We start from the raw sequence: 23,985 nt of genomic DNA on the forward strand, positions 1-23,985 counted from the left end.
TATATATATATATTTATATATATATATTTATATATATATATTTATATATATAAAGTAAATCTTCACACAAATTCTATATTTCGTCAATACAATTTTATTATTACAAAAACGGAATATAAATTGTAAAAATAATTAATTCAAAACTAAAATCTACTTATAGTGCAAGTGGCCACGAAACTTGGGGAAAATTTTGGTAAACCAAGTTTTCTATGCATCTAAATTAGCTTTCATTTTTGCAATTAAACTTTAAAATATAGCCTAAATTAATTATCTGGTAGCCACAAGCCCTACAAACTACATGAAGTATGTACTTAAAACTACTCCATTATGATTAACAATAACATTAAAATAGTTATATTTTTTTATGTACATATGACATAGCACATATGTACTACATGTTTATGCTATGATTCATGAACATAATAAAATAATTTAAAATACATACAAACGCACACAGTTTAATAATTATTAAATTTGTAGTAGGTAAATACTATATTCGAGTTAAGAAAAATGAAATCAGTCTATTTTCTATTTTGAATTAATTCTAAAGGCTAAATTTGGGTCACTTAACAATGAGGAAGATCAAAACATATTAATATGGCAAATTGGTTCTAAAATTTTGAAATCTATTTAAATAATAATAATAATAATAATAAAAGAATAGATAATTTAAGCAATTTTATACAAAGCAAAATAAATATGAAAATTAAAATTAAAACTAATAAAAAATTTCGGTTAATATTGCACCGTTAAATGATGTGATTACTTTTAAAATTGAAATATATGTATGTATTTAAATAATTTAAATAATTATAAATATAACTAACTTAAGTAAATTATTATCTGTCAATGTGAAATATATACAATATAATGGCAATAATTTTACGCTTTATGTTATTTACATTATTATAACATATTTATCCAATGTAGGTAATTAATACAACTACATTGGTAACATTTTTAGCATAAAAAAATATACTAATATTAGTTGTATAATAAATATTTAATTTTATATCCTAAATCTAAGCCTAGAGTAATTTAAAATAATATAGTATTTTCTATACATAGGGCACGCTCACACACTTAAGTATTTATAAACAAAATTATGATTTATATAATTTAATATTTCAAATGGCTACATAAATTAAAACATTTTGTTAAATATTATAAGGAAATATTAAATTTCCAATACACGCGAAAAACCATGTAAAGTTATAAATTTGTTAAAAAAAAAATAAAATAAAAAAAAATTATCGCCAAAACATTACTACATTTACAACAAAAACTGTAAAATTTAAATAATGTTTTGAGTATTAAATCTGAAATTGATCAGCCTTCCATGGCTAATCATACATTCATTCAACTTTTAGTGTTTTGAAATTTAAAATAATTTAAGTCACCGACCTTTACACAAGAAAATCCAATTAAACAATAACCAGACACGTCAAATACTCTTATCAAACATACTTACCTGGGCCTAAGAAGCATAGGATATAAAATAAGCAAATGATTAATTTAAATTTTCTTTTAATATAGGTAAAATACTTAAATATTCTGTTAATAGTTTAAATTATAAATATTTAAGTTATTGATAGTAAATTCTTAATATACATATATGCATTATACATGTATAATTTTGCAGTAAAAAAAAAAAAAAAAAAAAAAATGAAAAAAATAATAAAAATAAAATAATACTATTGAAATGTAATTTTAAGAAAATTAATATGATTTAATGATATAATTTGAATAAATAATTATAATATATTATTAAATAATAGAAAAAGGGTTCAATATTAATATTACATCAGTTACAATTTTAATTAATAATATGAGCCCTTATGCTTCAAAGGCACAGTCCAAAAAGCAACAGTATAATTATGTAACTGTCTAGAGTCAAAAACATAGAAATCAGTAATAAACAATAAGTATTCAATACTTTCAAAACATAAGTCTGAAAATGTAATGAGATCATTATCGGTACAAATACATATCATTAATATGCCATTTCAATAACTTCGCGCGCAAAACAAATTAAGCCATTTTAGCTGCCAATATGTGTGTAATATATATATTTAAACACAATACAGATGTATGTATATATACATACACACAAATAAGAAATAAGATAAATAGAAACGAGATAGGTTCGTTGCTCAAAGGTGTTAGATTATCTAATTTTAAAAATGATAAAGAAATGAAATTGTAAATGTAGTAATAAATAAAGTGTTTAAATAAAACAAAACCAACGAAAATCATATTTCCCGATAAAAATCCACACAATAATCTATGAAAAAAAAAACAAATAAATAAAAATGAATGACGATTTCAATGCGAAAATAAAATTATAATTTTGCAACGAAAAACAAACAGAACGAAATTGGAAAAAAAAAGTCGTCGTGGCCGAACTCCAAGAAGTTTACGTGACTGCGGCCAATAGGCTAGCGGCGGTTGGCGGGGGAAGATGGAGGTTTGGAGGCGGAGGAAGAACAGGCAGTCCAACTTGTGTGCCCACACTGACAGAGTGCTGAGGCATTGGATGGGGCTGATGCAGGCCGATCATTTCCGACACATTTTCTTGTTTCATTAAATGTTTTAACATAAAAGATGCATTTGTGCCATGGTCTTTTGTAAATTGTCCAGACTGGAATTGCTGTTTGGTGTTGGTATGACTGCGCCGGTGCGACACTAAGTGTCCTTTGCACATGAAATCCTTGGGACACAAATCACAACGAAACGGACGATCGGCCGGCATGCCCTTCTGATGGGACCTCTGATGGAAGAGGAGGTTGCCCTTGAGGCGGAACGCCTTGCCGCAGTCGGTGCACACGTACGGACAATCGCGGGGATGGGTCAACATGTGTTCGAGCAACGGTTCCTTGGCAGAGAACACCTCGGAGCAGATGATACAATTGTACTCTGCCCCCGGCGCGTGCTGGCGCACGTGACGTTTCAGATGTTCTTTGCGTGCAAAGGTTCGATTACAGAATTCGCAAGCGTGTGGCGATTCGCCTGTGTGAATACGAATATGACAAGTAAGATGTTCTTTGCGCGTAAACGTTTTAGGACAAAAATGACATCGGTGTGGTGACTCACCAGTGTGCTGACGTATGTGGTTGGTCAGGTTCTCTTTTCGGGTGAACGACTTCATGCAGAATGTACACTTGTGCGGCGATTCGCCAGTATGCCGCCTTATGTGGTTAACCAGATGATCTTTGCGTGTGAATGCCTTCGGACAGTACTGGCACGGGAACGGCGTTTCTCCTGTGTGTTGACGCTCGTGGTAAACCATGTGGTCTTTACGCGTGAATGATTTCGAGCAGTAATTGCAGTGGTGAGGTGTTTCACCTACACAGTGGACCAAACAAAAACCCATGTCAATCAATCAAAATACGCACCACACACACACACACACACACACGAGTGAACATTTAAGTACATACATAAATATATATATATATATTTGTACAAATATATTTTATATAAATATGTATATATATATTTTTAAATTTTTAAAAAAAAAATGTGTAACAACTCTTATTTTAGTGCCCACTTAAGACTAATACAAACCCAATATCATAGGGTAATTAAAGCTTACTCTCTCATTCCTCTGTTTTTTTTTTTTTTTTATCATCAAACTTGTAAATTAATAATATATATAAATAACAATGAAAAAAATACATACGTACATATTCTTATAATTTTAATTGTTTTAAGTTAAATGGGTTTTGATTTGGTCCACACTAACATTTAGCACAGCTGTGCAGGACTACTCTTATGGTTAAGAATGAGTTATTACTTTGAATTTATATGGTTGAAAAAGAGTTTTGTAGAACACTTGAAAAATGTTAAATAAAAATAATACATACTAGCAACAATGGTACACCTGTACATCACTTAATACAAAACAGTTTATTATTTAAACTAGTTTGCAATATCTAAGTTTTAAAGAGATTCAGAATATACATTTTATTATATTTATTCTTACTGTCAACCAAATATATTCATAACTTAAAATTAAGAAGAATCATTAATTTACTTTGTTAATGGCAGATTTATAAATTATCTATATATAATTACTAAAATATACCATAATGCTAGTAATTGGATCAAAAACAGTTTAATGTTCTTTAAATATTAGCCTTAGTATCTTGCAATAAAACGTGATAAGAAATAATAGTATTATTTTACTTAAGATAAAATACTATTATAATTTGATGAGGCGTACCATTTGTTGCCCTGTAACGTAACCGACAAAATTGGGATCCTTATTTTAAATATATTTGTTAAAACCATTGAGTTCTTTTCACTAATCCTAATGAATTTAGTGTCGTAAATGGGCACAAAATAAGAACATTCATTTAAGAGGTGTTAAATAATAATTCATATATTGTAACTATAAATAAGCATGTTTTATAATAATTTCTGTATTGTATAGAAATGTTGTAAAATATATAAATATGTATCAAAACATACATATGAATATACCAATATATACAAAACCAAACACATATTGTGAGCAATTTTTACGAAATTTCTGCCTGGCATAAACAGTTTGAGGAAAAAAATCACAGTTCTATGTTGTGTGCGATCACAAAATTATTTAAAACTTATAACTTAAAATAAATTCTTGATGCTAAATTACTTTATATTCAACATAAATGTGTCAAATGGAATCATCAAATCAAATATTCCAAAAATAAGTTTAAAATAAAAAATAAAAATAAAACCAAAAAGTTATGTTATTTCTACATAGTCAAGTTGCTATTTTATTAATATTTACATAAAATTGAAAATTTTATATAGTTAGGTAATATAATTCTAAAAAAAAAAAAAATTGTTTAATATTGTTACCTTTACCAATAAAATTATAAATAAAAATATACATTAAAGACTTAAAATTAAAGACTAAAAAGATATCAACTGTTATTAATAAAATTATGAAATTATTAAAAAAATTACAATTTTCTGCAACTTATACATAAAGAAAAAATATCCTAACATAAACTCAATGCATTAATATCATTCTAAAAATAGCTTAATCTATTATAATATATTGTAGATAATAATTATAATATATTAAACAAAAAATATATATATAATATATATATATATACTGATCACTTTAATATTAATATTACTTATTAATTTGGTAATTTGTAAAACTATTCCATAACTCAATATTGTATATATACTAATAAATTAATAAAACATTAAAACTTTTTTTTTTACATGCCTTTAATATATAGCGAATAAGAACACCTAACTTGACATGATAAAAATTAAAAAATGTTTTCAATCTTAAATGAGAGGGAATTCTCCAAAAATGAATTTATGTAACTGCTGCTAATAAACTAGTTCTAGAATGCGGAGTTATATGCTCATTATTTTGTGGAGATGGTAAAGTAACCTGGGTTCCCACACTAACTAATTGGGAAGACTGAATGCTAGTTCCATCTTGCTGTTGTTGATGTAAAGTTATTAATTCACTTCCATCACCATCTTGTTTAACTAAACCTTTGAGAACAAATGAACCATTACTAATCTGAATGGTTGCAGGAAATTGAGAATTTTTTTCAACATTACGTCTGTGTGATATATTATCATATTGTATGGAACGTTCAGCTTGGTTGGATAATTGATGTATATTAACTAGTTCTCCTTCCTCCTTAACATTTTTAATCACAAATGAATTGGATGCAATCATCTGAATTGTAGCTGGGAATGTATTTTGAACTTTAGGGTTTGTGTGACTGCGACGATGAGAAACTAAATGACCTTTAAACATGAAATCTTTTGGACAGAGATCACATTGAAATGGTCGATCCATAGGCATACCTTTTTGGTGGGAACGTAAGTGAAATAAAAGATTTCCTTTAAGTCTGAATGATTTCCCACAATCAGTACATACATAAGGATAATCTTGTGGGTGGGATGCCATATGTTCAAGCAACTGCTCTTTGGTAGGCATAGTTTCATCACATATAAGACAATTATACTCAGAACCAGGAACATGTTGGCGCATATGACGCTTTAAATGTTCTTTACGCGTAAAAGTTCGATTACAGAATTCACAAGCATGTGGCGACTCGCCTGTATGAATACGAATATGACAAGTAAGGTGTTCTTTACGCGTGAAGGTTTTAGGACAAAAGTGACATCGGTGTGGTGACTCACCCGTATGTTGGCGAATATGGTTGGTCAGATGCTCCTTTCTTGTAAACACTTTTAAACAATAAGTGCATTTGTGTGGTGACTCGCCTGTATGACGTCTGACATGGTTCACCAAATGGTCCTTGCGAGTGAAAGCCTTTGGACAGTACTGGCACGGGAACGGCGTTTCCCCTGTGTGTTGACGCTCGTGGTAAACCATGTGATCTTTACGCGTGAACGATTTTGGGCAGTAATTGCAGTGGTGAGGAGTTTCACCTATACAGTGGACCAATAAACATATTAGCTAAATGTCTAAAGACAAAAAACTTTTTTGTAGTTAAGTTACCTCATAATAAAATGTTTATTTTTCATGTTAATTTAAGAAGTCTTCTGAATAATATGAAAAACAGAAGACTTTGACTAAAGAATTTTTATTGGTCCACTATATACCAATTACACTAGAGCGCTAATATATCAATTCTTAAATCTTAACACTTCCTAAATAGTTTTTAATACAATACCAAGTGTTATTTAAACCTATTTTGCTTGTTTTATTCTACTTCAGAAGTCAGGACATAGACAAATATTATTGACACGCACACAACATTATTGATTATACTACTAACCAATGTTTCCTAATTAAATAAGGCATTTTTTTAACAAAATAAATGAACCCAGAATTAATACCATGTGTTTTGGTTCATTATTTTTGTCGGATACGCTTAAAATAAACAAAATTAAAACAAACAGGCACCTGAACGAAAATGAAATAGTATCAACCAAAAAATAAATGTATATATAAAAATTTAAAAAAAAAAAAAAAAAAAACGGAAAAGAAAACTCAATGGAACGAAAATAAAAATAAAAACAAAAAAATAAAAAATAAAAACGGGAAGAAATGTAAATCTTAAAGAACAATACAACTTACGATAAGTAGAAGGACCAGGCTCCATGTTCATAGAATATTCGGCAGCGTTTTGTATACCACCTATAAACCGTTCATATTTTTCAAAGAACTAGACTACTGCAGTAAGTACATCAAAACATCAAAATTGTAAACAAAATGTATCACGGTGACACACAACCCTTGGAACTATTATGGGCAATTTTAATTATTTTTTACATATTTACCTATGAACCAAATAACAGAAATTTGAAATTGTATAATTATTCCGCAATTTAACAAGTTAAAATCAGATATTGTAAGTTCTATATTCAAGAAATAATAATCTTATAGATCAATATTTTAATTTGATTATTTTATAATAATTAATATTGACTAAATAACTAACACAAACATGCAAAAAACATATTTTCATCCTAAAAATAAGTCTTTCATTCATAGAAATTAAATAATCCTAAATCAATGTTGTTTATAACGTGCAATCATTTGATTGAACTGAAATTCCAGAATTAATGTTCAAAATTACGATTGAAAATAAATTCAAACATAATTCCCTTAAAGAACTAACAAAACAAACAAAATATAGCGCTCTAGTGCAATTGAAAACTACAAACTAATTATATATATTTAATCAATTTATATCCAGATCAAGTGTAAGAATAATGAAAATCGCCCACATCAAGTTCTTTTTGTCTTTAAGCTTAAATATTAGACTAATAGGTCTACCAAAATGCAAAATGCAAAAAAAAAAAAATGAGAAAAATATATAAACCTGTTATTACTTATACTTTTATCCATAAAAATAATAACAAATCAATGAACTCATATTATATTATAACCATTGAAAATATTTTTCAGCTCATCCAATTTACTATAACTTAATCTAGATATTCTCGTAGAATAAAAAATTTAAGAAGAGAAAAACTAAATGAAGTAAAATCAAAATAATTTTTAAGAACATGAAACTTGAATTTGGTATCGCTCAACTAAAACTATTTGACTTAAAAAAATACATTACATTACATATAAATACAAGCCACAACTAAAAATTGAATTAACATTTATTAGAAGACAACTACCAAGTTCATAGTTATCTCCTCACCAATAAATGAAAAATCATTAGTATTTTAATTTTATTTAAAAAATTAGATTAATCAGAATCAAGAAATCACTTTATCAAAGAGATATACTAATTATGTTTTAATTAATTTTATAACAATTAAATATAGAAATTACTATAAATATAATGTATATATTTTATTAAATCTACTATATTATATAGTATATAATATACTATATTTTAACCTACATATCTATATATGAAAGAAGACTGATATAAATGTAGAAGTGTCTAATTTAGATAAATATTAATAAAACAAGAATCAATTTATTTTATTCGGATGAATAATACTTGTGAAAGTACAAATTTATATTATCATGAAATTAAAGCAATATACTTTGCATTTAAGAAATATTTTATTTTATAATACTATTCTATTTCAATTTAGTTGTTACATTATGTACTGTAAAATAATTTTAAACAATATTGCCAAATTTAAATCATATAATAAAAAAACAATTGTTAAACAAAAAATACAATTTTTAGATTTTGTGTTATAAATTATAAACTATATAAAAAAAATTTTAAATAATATTTAAATTTTTTTCAAGAAACACTTATAACAACATTCCTATTCATAAAAATAAATAGTAGAAATTTTAATGAAAATTAACCTACTAATAACAAACTGAAAAATACCATATAATAAGTACCAAGGGTTGTGCAATTCTAATTTGTTACACTTGAATTTCACAAATATCAATAACAACGATGAAATTATTAAGACAAAATAAAAATTTCCGCATCAATGAACAATGAAATATTAATTATGTTAGTATCCACACACAATATCAAATATTGAAGAAGAATAAATAACAAACAAAATACACCTACCTAGCTCATCACAGAATAAAAATTTTAAAAATTAAAACCAATTAATGAAATTACATTTCAATCTATTATCCTGATTTCATTAATACAAAAAATCTTCATAACTGTATAAATATATACAAATTGGTAAAACAAATCAAAATATCAAAACTATAAGTAATCAAATTATTTATTAAAACCGAAGATAGAATACAAAATTAAAATTATGGAAGAATAAGAAGATGGTAGGTAGGTATAATTTTTTTTCTTCTCAGGACCAACTTCAAAGACCGAAAAACATTGAAGTGAACACATTTCTTACACTTTTATCTTTTTATATTGTATAAAATTAAATAAAAAAATTAAATATATATATTTAGATAATGGACGTCTTAGTGTCTAAATTTTTGTTTAAGCAAAATAAATTAAAATAGTGTGAAAATTCTAAAGTATACATACCAGTATGTTGTCTGACATGATTCACCAAGTGTTCTTTTCTGGTAAATGTTTTGGCGCAATAGTCACATCGATGTGGCGTCTCACCTGTATGCCACATTACATGATTTTTGAAATGATCTTTTCTAGAGAAATATTTTCCACAGATGTCACAATGAAAAGGTGAATCTGTGATATGGGTTCTACGTTCGCCACTCGAACCCGAAATTTGAGTACCGCCTGATGCACTACTTGGTGCAGTTGCTACTGCGGCTCCTCCCAATTGTAACATAAGACTGGAGCCTGTGATGTGTGTACGACGTTCATTATTACCATTTGTCTGGTTATTACCAGAAGAGCCACCTTGACCTGAGCCAACAGCAGCTGCAGCTCCTCCAAGCTGAAGCATAAGACTAGAGCATACTTTTGTAGGATCACCTTAAAAGAAAAATGATCAGTCAAAAACTAATTTCATTTAGAAGATAGCTATATAACCACTGTTATGTAGTTAAGATAATAATACTTTTTTTTAGTTAACTTACTGAATGTGCCCCAATTTACTCTATGTTGCAATAACTCCAAATCTGACACTGATGTTGGAGGTGTGAAATGAGCATGAGCAGGCTGTGGTGGACCATCCATATTTTGATGATGTTCACCGCTTCTATCTCTATTAATGCTCATATTTTCTGGTGGCATTGGTACCCTTAATTCACTAGCTTTCAGCACTTCAGTCATGTTAATCTGAGCATAACAGATCATAAGTTAAAAAATCTTCAATTTAAAACAAAAATAATATTATAATATTCTTGCCAAATATGATCCATAATCGACAATTGACATTTAAGTTAGGTAGTAGTTAAATGAAGAAGTTATACTTTTAAATTATAATTAAAAAAATTAATTTTCCAGAAGGTGAAATATATTACATAAAATATGTAATTAAATTATATTTAATATAAACCCTATACTGAACATGATTAACTAATAAAAAAAAAAAATTCCTTAATATATTTATACTATAAAAACTTGATCTCAATAAGTCTTTGTCTTTCACATGTGCAATATAGTAAGTTATTTACTTTTTACTTATTATGGTTAATGGATTGGAATAATGAGGATTCTAAAAAACTATAGCAAAACGGCATTAAGTCTACTTGAGATTAATCAAGATGTTTTAAATTATACTTAAACTTTAATTTTATAGTAATGAAATTAAATTCATAAAAGATCAACAACATAAATCTATAAAGTGGTCTCAGATTGATCTCAAGAAAATTTTATGTCAAATTAAAATATAATTTCAGAATTCTCAACACTTCAACACATAAACCGTAATGATAGGAAAAATATTCATTTTTACTGTTACATGTGTGAAAGATAAAGACAACATATATATTGCTATCAAATCCCCTTCACAAAATATACATTGAAAATTAAGAAATTTTAAAACTAATATGCATGATAAAATAAGCAATTATTTAAGATAACAAATGAAACTTAATCATCTTCAAATAATGGATGCTAAATAACATACTAATATAGGACAATTTAACTTTTAATAAACTTTAATACTTTATATACATATATATATATATATATATGAAGTATTTATTTAAGCATTATGTTATGATTATCTATACTAAGTTTACATTTCCAGCAGATAATATAGATATATTAACAATTACTTAATTTTTTTTAAAGAGGTTTTCTAAATTTTAAGACCAACAATAATACTCTACGTCTCTTTATTGTCAGTTACTAATAATTAGATATTAACATTTTATAATTTTATATTCAATCCTATGCCCATTATATAAATGTATTAAACGTACAACGGCATAAAAGCAATAAATAATATTTTTATTTTCCGAGTACTCAATTGGTTACAGCTTCCAAATAAAAAAATATTTTTAAATAATTCTAGTATGAATGCATAAATCATTAATAGCAAAATAAGATAAAAATTAACTAAATTTAATGAGTCATGATAAATTTTACTTTAAAATATTAACCCTTTAATGAGTAGTCTTCAATTGACGTAATCAGTTGTTTGTGTTTTTAGCGAATTTTAATGAAGTCCATATTAACAGTAGTATGCACATAATGGCAAAACATGTTCTGCCATCTATTGGCTGTCTTATAAAAAAAATTGAAATAACAGTTTTCACTTTGTAATAAAAGGGGTTTATGATGTGTATTTATGTTGCCTATACGGAGATATAAAATCATGTTGGCCAAGACCGTAGCTACTTAACCCACCAATACTTAATCATTTATCCAACTGTTTTTCCGCAACAAATTATTATATATTATATAATGATACAATTAGGTTACGAATATGGTGTAGTGTTTTTTGTTGGAATTTATAATAAAAAAAATTGTTTATTGTTATATATGTTGAAATCGGAAATGATGCTAAATTTGATAATTGGATAATTTGTCCTAGGAAAAAACATTATGATTTAATTAATACATTTTTAGTTTTACTCATTTTCTAAAACAGATTACGGTAAAGCCAATTACTCTTCTTTATATCCAACTTTAAAAACATAGTCTGGTATAAGAAAACACATTAAATGTAATTTAATATTCATAAATGTCAATTGACGTCTTTAAATGAATATAGTACACAAACCTAGGATGTCAATTGACATCCTTACTAAAAGTAAACTATCAATATTTTTCTCAAAACTCTCTGAGTAATCCATTAAATTACTATTTCACTCGCTAAAGGGTTAAGATACAATCAAATTTAAAATTATTAAAAATGAATCTGTATATATATATAGAACACAATAAGTTGTTTTGATTAGATAACTTTTATGATTTGATAATATAGGTAATGATCAGTACAAGTATGTTATTTTTTGTTATGCTCTATGAATAAAAATAAAATGCATAGAACAAAGATTTAAGAACCAAAAAAATGGTTGATTACAACTAAAAAAAATAGTTTTGTTATGTATTAAATATAAATAAAATATTATTTTTATGTTCTGTCATTATATATATTAAATAATAATGATATACATGGTTTAAACTATTTCACAAAATGATCATAAAATATAGGTTTTACTCATCTCTAACTTCAACTAGCGGCATACAGAAATAATTACCTATGTACAAGAAGTATTATTATACACTTCAAGATCACCGAGTGAAAAGGTAGGCGTAAGTAATATGATTGAATATACCACTGAAAAAAATGCTACGACCAGATCAACGTAGTAGACTACTGCCAGAGAACCTCGACTGGATGGTCCGATATAAATATTCAATAACCATAATCATGAACTTATGATTATCTAAGAGGATAAACTAACACATTAATGTATATATATATATATATATACATATACACACATAATTATATAAATTACATATTATGTACGTTATTTATTAGGAATACACGCACACTCACGGAGACGAACTAGGAAAAAACGCGGTGGAGCAAAAGGAAAAAGTGCAAAACGTTAATCGAGTGTATAAGTGAGTCGAAAAAAAATCAATACCCGCACTCTGGGATTGGCCAGAGCATATTAACGCTTATAACAAAGGAGCCTCCGAGTACATATTTCGCCGTGAACAATAAATCCAAGATTCCCTATTCATAAAAACAGGCCCCCACAGTGCTGGTTAAGACAAGCACCAAGCAACGCACCCAAACTCAAATAGTCGCCCGTGCTATCGGTCGGGCTAAAATGGCGCGCAGTACGAAGCCGCCGTCCGACATTTTCCCGCGATGCGAACGCGTACGCGTTCGGCCGTGTGTCCGCCGTTGGCCCGGGCGCGTTCCGGGACCGGCCGTGGAACGGGTGAGCTGTCGGGAGATGGGCGCGCAGGGAAAGCGAGCGCAGCGACGCCGGAGAGAGCAGGGGTGTGTAGACGGGAAAAATGTTATGCCGCCACACGGCAAAGGTGGACGGTGGGTAGATGGGAAAAAAGCCCTTCACAACCCTGCCCATCGTTGTACGGCGGGAAACCACAAGTTTCACTTACCGTATGCCTTCGGAAACGCCGGTGACCGGTGCGGAGACGTTCAGCGCGTTCTAAACGCCCTTTTTGCCGGCGTGAATACTGCTTTCGTACATTATTTGCGGACGTTTGAGACGGAGAAACGCGTTCGTCGGTGGAGGCACGATCGATTGTGCGGCCATTTTGACGGGCGAGGGGGAATGACGTCACCGCGAACCAAGCGTCGGTACGTTTGTCCGTCTCTGTCGCACCACCGCGGTTTTACCCTCGTCTTTGTCCGCTCGCAACGCCATCGCACCGTCCGCGCCCCGGAGGTTAGACATCCGTCGGCCGTTGCACAACGTCCTTGCACGCAACGTAGCGCGCTCTAACCGCAAACACTAGGCGTGCGTGGTTGCGGGAGCGTATCGTCGCCATAACGTCTAACGACTTTCGATTTTTACATTACGTGCTGCTGCTGCGTGTGTCTACACGATAAACTCTCGCACGCACACGCGCGCACACTGTTCCGCACGCGCACGCACGTGTAGTTGACAATCCATGACTCTTTGTTGTTTGTGCACGTATATATGTATATGCGTATAGGATAATAATAATGCGCTTTGAGCGACGTCTGCGCGGGTGTATTTAACAGTGTGTACACAGTCGCCATGATCGAAAAAAAAAAAGAAAACGTACGCATATCGAAGATACCCGCTGTACAGCAATAATTAATTTCAGCAATTGGAATTATTCCAATAAATATTAGTCCACTTGTTGTACAAATAAATATGAAATATATATATACATATTCATGAATTTACAATTTGCTGACCAGATGTGCTTTTTTTACGCATTTCACTAGTGTCCTTAGTAATAATGTTAGGTACATGAAATCGTACTCATTGTTTTTGAAAATAATACTGGCTAATACATTACTTATGGTTTTTTTATAAATTGATTATCTATTAATTTATGTTGTATGGTTCAACCTAATACATATTAGTATAAGATTATATTTTACCATTTTAGTGGAAACTATATTCTTAATATCTGAATAAAATGAAAATAGTACTTCAACGGAAGGGTATAGGCTGGCTTTTTTTAATTTTATTAAAAGTTAAATACAAGTGCACCAATATTAAAACAGTATTCTTTAATAAACAGATATTGGCCATCAAAAAATCCCTTTTACATGTTCTAACATTGAAAACAGTAGATAATGCTAGTTTTTATTAATTTTAATGAAATACTTATTTTAACTCTAAAAATTGAACACTAAGGTCCTGAATGCGATTCTTGAATCTCAAAAATATATTTATAATTATGTTAAAATTAAAAATACAATAAAATTACATTTTAATCATGTAAGAAACATATTTTTTAAATTTAAATTTTATATTTTACATTATATAATTTCAAATTCTTTTCCAAATATTAAATATATAGGAAATTTTTTTCAATTAACATACATTTGAATATTTCTAATATTTTCAAAGTATTTTCATCATAAATGTATACCTACAGTGGCGCCCAGACAGGTTACCAAGGGGTGCAATTGCATGTGCTCTCATCGTGGTTGGGTGATGGGTGGATTGGTGGGTATATAATTGGACAACTTGGATACCAAACATTATGGAGTATGGCAAGCAAATAACATTATTATTATAACACAAACATTATACCTATACGGGTAGTGTACTGAGTGTAGACATCTTAATTTTAGTTAATTATAATAAATCTTAATTTCTTAAATTAATAGTTGTTTTAAGAGTTAATTACAGTTACAGACAACAATTTAAACAAACGTTTTTTTAGAAAAAAAAAAAATTGGTGGGTGAGCGACTAACTTTTTTTAGTTGCGTGTGCTCTCAAAATACTTCTGTGTGCCACTGTACACCTAGTAAGTTGAATTTGTAATGAAATTACAAATTTATAATAATTAATTTTTATAGTTGATAACAGAAATGGAAATGATCTATGGACAAAATTTATGAAATAGTATATTAATTAGCCAATTCTCCCAAGGAATTGATTGTTTTATGATTTATTAATTTATTTAAGAATAAAATCTTAAAATTAACTTTATTTTGTATTTGTATACCATTTATAATTATTATATATTTATATAACTTTTAGAAAGTTGCAATTGTTCGTAATATTATAATAATATACTAATATTAAGATATTTGTATTTACAATTAACGTTCTTACGTTAATGTGCCATGGGTACTATGAGCATGCCTGACGAGAAGGATGGAAGAAATGATCCCCCGAGCCCGGAATTTTTGAGAGGGCCCGGAAATTAGGAATTGCAAATTAATAAAAATTAAACACACGATTAGTGATAAGAATTTAATGAACACCACAGAAAATATTTGGAATAAATTTATTTTTTAAATATTATCTACTATGACGTCACGTCCGTGGTTGACCGCTGTGGATTGTATATCGTAAGAATCTATTTCTGTCTATTTTTTTTTTTTTTTTAGCTTTCACGAGCCAGATAGGCTCTGCTTTAAAAACCAATTTCCCCCATACTTCTCTTCCGTAAGCTAGATCCAAATTTCCATTCCAGTTCGGTTTCAACTCCGATCTTTTCTAACTAAATCAAGCCATCTTTGCCTTGGCTGTACCTTTGGTCTTTTCCGATCTATTTAATTCACCATAATTTAATTTCTGTTCATCAATCTAATATAATGGATTATTTGTAGACACCATCGAGATAGATAAATAATACAAATAATATAATATATTGTATATATATCTAGACGGTAAAGAAATATATACAAATTAATTCAAGACAATAAAATATTTATATAATACAAATTAAATAATTTCTGTAAATAATTAATTTATAATATTTTTAAGTTTTTTTTTTAATTATCTATTCCATGCCATTTATACCAGTGGCGTCATTTTAATTTTTGATAGAGGGGGACAAAAATGGAGTTTTGCTCACACGCTTTAACTTACACTTAAGGCAAATATTTTATATATTATATTATTATATAACTTAAATTTTTGCAAAATATGATTTTGTATTTTATAAACATTACCTAAACAAGGTTAACTTAATCCTAAATTAATCTAAGCTGAAGACGGATATCTTCTATTTTTCATTTTTGAATATACATCTATTGTATAATGATGTGATTTTGTATTATACAGTGATATAAAACTGTACTCTACAAGGTATTATACACATGGTATAAAATTATTTTTTATAAACAATATAAAAAAAAATTAAATCGTTATTTTTAGTAACTAAACTATTCATTTTTTAGTTGTACTTATAGAATTGACAAGGGTGTATTTGAGTTGAGGCCATGGGGGGGCGAAACTAATTTTTCTTCAATACAAACTTAAAAATAATTTACATTTCATTACAAGGACGTACTCAAGGGAGGGTTTTCGGGTCCGGGCCCCATTGAAATTTCTATATACTCAATGGTTTAATAGAAAATAGTATATAATGTATTTTAATTTCCCATTATTTTCAATATACAAAATTTATAGGTTATATAATATATCTATAATGTATAAACCATATTTAATTTATACTGCTTTTTTAATATTATTTATAATTGTTAATTAAATAATGTATTTTTTTTTATAACAATTTACTACCAAATAAAAATTGATTTCAAATTATAATACCAACCAATTTTAATAAACCTTTGTGCAAAATATGTGTGATGTCTGTATAACTATTGTGAATATTACTATAGTTATTAACAGTAATTTGTTGGTATTGAATTAAACTATAATTATAATTAGAGAACAGATAAAATAAAAATGTTGGACCCCCTAAAAAATACCTGTGTACACCCCTAGTTCATTAGACAGTACTTAGTACAGTATTATTATAAAAATTAAAAATATACAATATTATTGCAATCGCGTTAATTTAGAATTCAAGTATTAAAAATGACTAAGATCAATTATCGTACTATTATAGTATTCAAATATTGTAAATATTTAAGTAAAATGAGATAGTATATAACTATAAAACTATTAAGTATAGTTTACTCTTTATTTCTATTAAAAAATATGTATTTCTATGTATAACCATTGATTAATATACATATATTAAATATATGATATAACATACTTAGATACGCAGTGCTATAGTCCTAAAAAAGGCAGAGGGTATACTATGAGTTATAATATTAAACATTTATACTATCATTAGGTATCATATCAAGTAGCTAAAACGCATAATCGTCTTTCCTTTTTCTTTCTAATAAACTTCTCATTTTTAACCAACTATCCATATTATAATTGCTTATTAAAATAGATTTGCAAATAAAATAAACACGTACCTTGTTATTGATCGACTGGACATAACTAATACACAGATATGATATACGAATCACTGTCAACGGCAAAATGAAAAATGAACGAATGCATACACTACACAGTATTATGCGACGGCTGAACATTTCATTTTTATCTTAAATACAGATATTATACAGTTATTTGATTGTTATATTATCTAATCTACAGTACATGCCCGTCAATCGCCCAATATATATAATTTCACTACAACAGAGAATATACGACCTTAATCTGAAGATATACGGAGTTTATTAGAAATAACCAGAAAGTATACCGCCGTATACCCTCCATTGCAGCACTGTAGATACGTATGTTACCTATACCATAATTGCAAATCGGTAGCATGACTAAATATTAATTTGGTGAATTTGGTGAATAATTCTTTTATTATGTGTTTTTTAATTTTTTTCTAACTTTTTAACCAATTCTCAATTATTCCATTTTAAAATAATTTATATTTCATAATTAACATATAACCTTTGTTAAATTCCTTATAATTTAAGGTACTGCAAGTTTCTATACGGTATAATACTGGTATAATACCGGCAATAGCATATCCAGAATGACTTTATGGGGGTGGTTACGGGAATAAAAATATATCTACTACATAATATTATTATCTATATGTATATTTTAAAATTTATTTCATAACATTTACTTTTTGTTCTTTTAACATAGGTAAAAAAAAGAATCAATTTTTCCTGATGATTTTTTATCACTTTTCGAATGAGCCTAAAATTATTAAATTATAAAAGACAAATCATATTTTATAATATCTACTGGTTTTAATATAATATACTTTACTGTATATAATATTATATTAAAAAAAAAATATTTAGCATTATAAAATTAATTAATTTTGTTAACACTTACCATTTTAATTCTGTGAAACGTAAGACTATAAATGTAAAGACGTCAACTTCAGTGGCGTATTTGAGGGGGGGTGATGGGGGCAATCCCTCCCGAGAATTTTTAAACCAACACAATTTTTATATAAGTAATGGGTATATTATTAAGAAATAAAAATTATGATTTATTTTATAGTATTATTACATTTGAAAACGTTTTAAATTTTACACTAATTTAAATAACGCAAACGGCTAAATTTTTTATAACGTTTTAACTGTCAATAATGGTAAACGGAAAATTTTTTAAACGTTTAAATTTGTACAACGTTTAAACGCTTAAATTGAATAATGTTTAAATTATTTATAGCGTTAAACGCTCAATTGCTTATAACGTTTATATGTCCCATAACGATAAATAATATATATTATTTTGATTGAAGATCCAGTCCATACTTAGTGAAAAATTAAATAAAACGCAAACGAAACTTTCAAAACACAGATAGATGTCAAAAAAAGAACTACACAAAAGATCATTCTAAGTGGATCCTGCATTAGATTAAAAAAAAAAAAACACAAATATTAAGGATTCACCTGATATAAATATTACCAAAAATTTTACTAGTAAATTTTGAGTCTGAATTAAAGAAACAATTTGAGTCCCCCCCCCCCCCTAGAAGTAAGTCTAAATACGCCCCTGGTCAACTTGTTTATACAACTTCTCGGATAAGAAAGAAAGAAATAACTACAATATTTCCAAGATCAAAATAATGGTACTTATTGATTATCGTTAATGTTTTGTGAAAAATACCTAAAATATCCAACTCGTAATTATAAAACTAATATAAGCTCTTCTAATCTATAATATACAATGACAATATTTATGATCACCCGTTTTATAGAGAACGTTATTACCTGTATATAATATTACATTTTCATATTTGGATACTTAGTTAATAGGTTAATATTAAACGCAACTAATCTATTGATATTGATCGTAACAAAACGCAAGAAATTATTAAAAATAACATTAAAAAAAAAAGTCTATGGGGGTGGTTTGAACCCCCAAAACCACCCCCGTTGATACGCCACTGAATACCGGTATAATACGATATTATACAAAAAAATAAATAAAATACCGTATTTTTTCATCTCTACTACTGCATAATCTAAACTGATTTTTTGCAGCAATATCACTTTCAACAGCTATAACGATTGATTTTAGAATATACTATAATATAGTATATTCTAAAATCAATGCTATAACCAACAAATCACTCAGCCGATCATTTCCCATAGATAGGTTTTAATTAAGGAAAGAAAAGAACATTTAAAAACATTTATAATTTTAAGACTTTCAGTAAAAGCTTTAGGAAGTTTATTTAAAATTTTAGAAATAGAAAATAGATCATGAATTCCATCATCTCGTTCTTTATTAGAATGATTTAAGTTAATTAAGTTAATAAATTTAAGTTTTTTGCACAGGAGAATTCAGTTTAAAGTATTAAATTATCAATTTCAAAATTACTATAGTGATTAAGGAAAGACAATTTTAAAATTCAAATAATCAGGACTGGAAAATAAGAAAATACTACAAGTAAAAATGATTTCATTGTTAGAATTGTTGAAACAACGGTTCAAGTTCATTCAAAAATTTAATATTCTTATAAAACGCTCATCTATCTATTTATAGTTTATACCATTTGGCAATTACCAAATATTGTGGTAATAAATAATTATCTAGTACGCAGTATTTTCAAAATTATAAAAATACGCTTGATTTTTCACTAATAACGACTCATGGCTAAACGACAACAACCGGTCCTTTGGGATGCTTTTTAATCAGACAGGGGCAAATTCCCACCTTGCCACCCGCCAAACGGCGCCAGATTTATACCTACACTAATTTACTCCTAACAAATAGTTACCTGATAAATGTAATGATTCAAACAATAAGTAGTTGATTGGTTTTGGTGCGAGAGTCGGATATAAGTCAGATGTAAGGTGGCCAGATTCCAAAATTCAATATACGGGAATAAAAAAAAAATATATATATATTTCGAATGTCACAATGTTAGACGTTTTTTTATGAAATTATTTTGAATTCAACTATAGAACAATGTTTATTTAGACGAGGGACGAGTTAATTCTAACAAAGATTTTCTGAATTTTAATTTTTTTTATCTCTTAAGTCTTGTAACCGACTTCAAAGTGCACGTAAGTTATCACAACCGTTGTACGCTTTTGTTTGGGCACGCAATACATAGACGGATGGTTGACGATAGGTACCTAAATACGTAATTGTCTGTAATTGTAGCCGCGTATGGCGGGCACACATTGTCCGACGCCGCCGAAACAGGATAACGTAATACGGCGAAAACCGTCTTCGACGCAGGACCTGGTGAACATTCCGTTTGCACACAGGTTTCCGACTCGTCCGGTACGTAATTGGCCGTGGTATTGCGTGACGGGACTATACTATTTCTGTTGAAGTCCGTAGACGGGTTGCCGCCCTACTCAGGGTCCGTTTTGGACAGGTTTCACTGCCGATCGCGGGACGTGTGCACACGGCACGGGGTGAAAAATATGAAAAAAAAATTAGTTTTTTTTTTCTGTCCATCTGTTATCGGTTTGTCGCCGTGTCGTGCGAGATGAGTGAGTCGTGAGTGGACGGAGTATTGATTTTCCAACGCCGAGAGGGGCGTGTCACCGGTCGGTCCGGTCGTAAAAACCGTGTACCAAGTCCCGTCCGCGTGCACGATGGCACACGGGATCGCGCGAGCACCGTTTTTACCGCGGTAGCACGGCGGTTTCGGTGCGCAAACGTATTATACGACGACCGTAACAACAGTCATTGTCGTGGAGGGGAAAAATAAAACACCTCGCGCGGTGTTACAACGTTGCCGCGTAAACGGTATGCGCCGGTCGTACCGCGTGTCCGCTGATCCGTACGCGGCACGACGCGATGATAATAATAATAATCTACGCTTGTTCACTCGAACGTGTGGGCGTGCACGCGTTGTTTGTATGTATTTATACATTTTTACGGTTCGCACCGTGCTCGGATCGGCGAAGTCCGGTCGTATTATTGTTGGTACCGTACCGTCCGTGCACCATCAACATTTATCGACCGAGAACAATCGTTTCGGCGCACCTATTATTTTGTTTTCGTTCCGATGGCTGTACGTTATTAACCATAAATAATGAACGGATGCAATGGTTCGTCGTGTAGTACCCATTACTACCCGACCATCGGCTGCTACAGTTTGATTCGACCGTAGTGCTACTACCGAACTAAACCGTTCACACCTGGTTCAATAATTGTATTCGCCCGAATGTACATACTTACCATAGATCCGCCGCCCCTTACAGCTGTTTTTTTTTTTTTTTTTTTTTTTTTTTTAATTCGTTGACGATTTCGGTTATTCATATCGAATATTCGTGTACCTACAACAAGGCGGGCTTACGCGCAACAACCAATTGTACAACCTGGACGGACAATAAAACGTACGTTTTATCGAGAGTACACGTTCGCGGCGGGTCCACGGGAAAAATCTGAAGTGTTTACTATTATATTCGACGAAATTACCGACATTTCACGTCCAACAATTCAGTGTATCGATAAGATATGTGTATGATGGGAAAATCTATGAACAATTCGATATGTTAATACCTATAAATTCATTAATGCAGTTGCGTTTTAAATGGGAGGGCTAAACACTTTTTTAGGCAGATTAGGTAAGAGAGGATTTGAAAGTTCGCCCTTCCTCCTTCCCACCATCAAGCCTATAAATGTATTTCTAGCATTTTGAAATACTTTTAAATAATATTTATTAAAATATAATCTATAATAATAATAAATCAATAATGGTCAGCTGCAGTAGCATCGCTGCGACCAAGGATTATTCTAAGGATTTTTATCAACTACGCATTTTGTTTAAATAACCCTATCAAAATAGAACTATGATCTCAAAATATACTGTCAAATTATAGTTAAAAAATGATAAAATGTGTAGCTTCTTTGTGAAGTAATTTAAAATGTAATGTATTTAAAAGATATAAAACAATTTACATTCGTGTTCAAAGATTTTTTTTTATTATTTTTTAATAAATTTCCTTTTTACTTTGTTTATAAATCATAATGTAATGTATAAAATAACACTAAACAACATTGAATTAAAAATCAATTACGCAAAAGTTTATTATCAAGTGCGCATCTACCTTTTCCAAATAAGCTCAACTGCGATTTAGAATAAGCCCTGGCTGCGACATAATATAAAAACTATAGTGATTATACTCATAAAATTATAGAGTTAGACGAGAGTCGCCAACAACCTTCATGATAACCATGAAAAAAATAGTGATAATTATGATAGAAATAATACGCCTATGTACCACAGACAAAACCCTTTATTCGTAAACATTTAGTTATAAAATACTTAAATACCAAATAGTAGTAATCTATTATATTATATGCACTTAAATACGACCCATGAGGGGAGGGCTATAACTCTCTTAGCCTCCCCCCCCCCCTTGGTTACGCCACTGCGGATGACATTACATCTGGATAGTCAAAATGAACAGGACTTTCTATTGGTCATTAGATATTTCAAAAGACCTTGGACTCGATTTGAAATTTTGTATAGGTAGGCGTAGAAACTGATGGATGCAGTGTAATGACTTTTAAAAATATTGGTGCCATAACTACTATTTAAAATAATGACCAATGGCCATACAATTTCCATGTTTAAATCATGCGTTAAATATTTTTCTTTCTTATTTATGTAAAGTAGCTTCTGTCAGAAATACTATCAGCATAGCGGAAGAAGTTGTTGCGTTTTTTATGGGTTCTGTATAACGGCAATTTGTTCTAAAGAATACTTTGAATCACAAATTAAAAGGATTATGCCAAACACGATCGACTGACATGAATAATGATGTGTTACAATATAAATTATCACTTTTAAAAGTACATAGTAATTTTTATTCAATCAAGGGTTCATAAAAAATAACCTACTCCACGGTCCGCAATTTAAATTATCATTTATATATAACATTTATATAAAACATTGTATGCTGTTTTAACTCTTAAAAATATTTATTTTGAGAAACGCTTTCTGGGAGCAGTGGTTACACAGAGTAATAAGTAATAAGACATACTCTCAATATTTCAACTGAATCGGTATGGTAGTTTTTGTTTTACGTTGATCAGTCAGTCAGTTATCAAGCACTTACTAAAGGCTAGTTCAGACTATGCCAGTAATTTAGTCAAGTAGCGAGTATTTTATCATCATCATGTATGGACAGATCGATTTAGTTGAGTAGTTTAGTCAATCCATTCTATTCTATTTTTTTGGTCGAGTAGCACCCCCCTCTTTCCCGACTGATAACTAAATAAGCTAGCTTTGGGTCTGAACTATAGT

The 23,985-nt window shown here is 29.4% G+C and overlaps 1 protein-coding gene across 7 annotated transcripts; it reads right to left on the minus strand.

Annotated features, from left to right (window-relative positions):
• Positions 1-1,767: 1,767 nt before the first annotated feature.
• On the minus strand, positions 1,768-13,784 carry LOC112693090 (zinc finger protein OZF-like). Of its 7 annotated transcripts, none has more exons than XM_025567998.1 (5): positions 12,539-12,759; positions 9,962-10,163; positions 9,444-9,857; positions 6,175-6,426; positions 1,768-3,345 (listed from the first exon to the last, which is right to left on the minus strand). In XM_025567998.1, the coding sequence occupies exons 2-5, from the start codon at positions 10,155-10,157 to the stop codon at positions 2,417-2,419; spliced, it is 1,791 nt and encodes a 596-aa protein (XP_025423783.1). In that variant the 5' UTR covers positions 10,158-10,163; positions 12,539-12,759; the 3' UTR covers positions 1,768-2,416. The 7 variants fall into 7 exon arrangements, with proteins under 7 accessions (XP_025423783.1, XP_025423784.1, XP_025423781.1 ...); XM_025567999.1 differs by lacking the exon at positions 12,539-12,759 and having other exon boundaries at positions 1,768-3,009; positions 3,094-3,345; positions 9,962-10,196; XM_025567997.1 differs by lacking the exon at positions 12,539-12,759 and adding an exon at positions 13,422-13,784 and having other exon boundaries at positions 1,769-3,345.
• Positions 13,785-23,985: the final 10,201 nt, after the last annotated feature.

Source organism: Sipha flava, unplaced genomic scaffold (genome assembly GCF_003268045.1).
Source record: "Sipha flava isolate LNK unplaced genomic scaffold, YSA_version1 80_pilon_pilon, whole genome shotgun sequence".
NCBI classification, from domain to species: domain Eukaryota; kingdom Metazoa; phylum Arthropoda; class Insecta; order Hemiptera; family Aphididae; genus Sipha; species Sipha flava.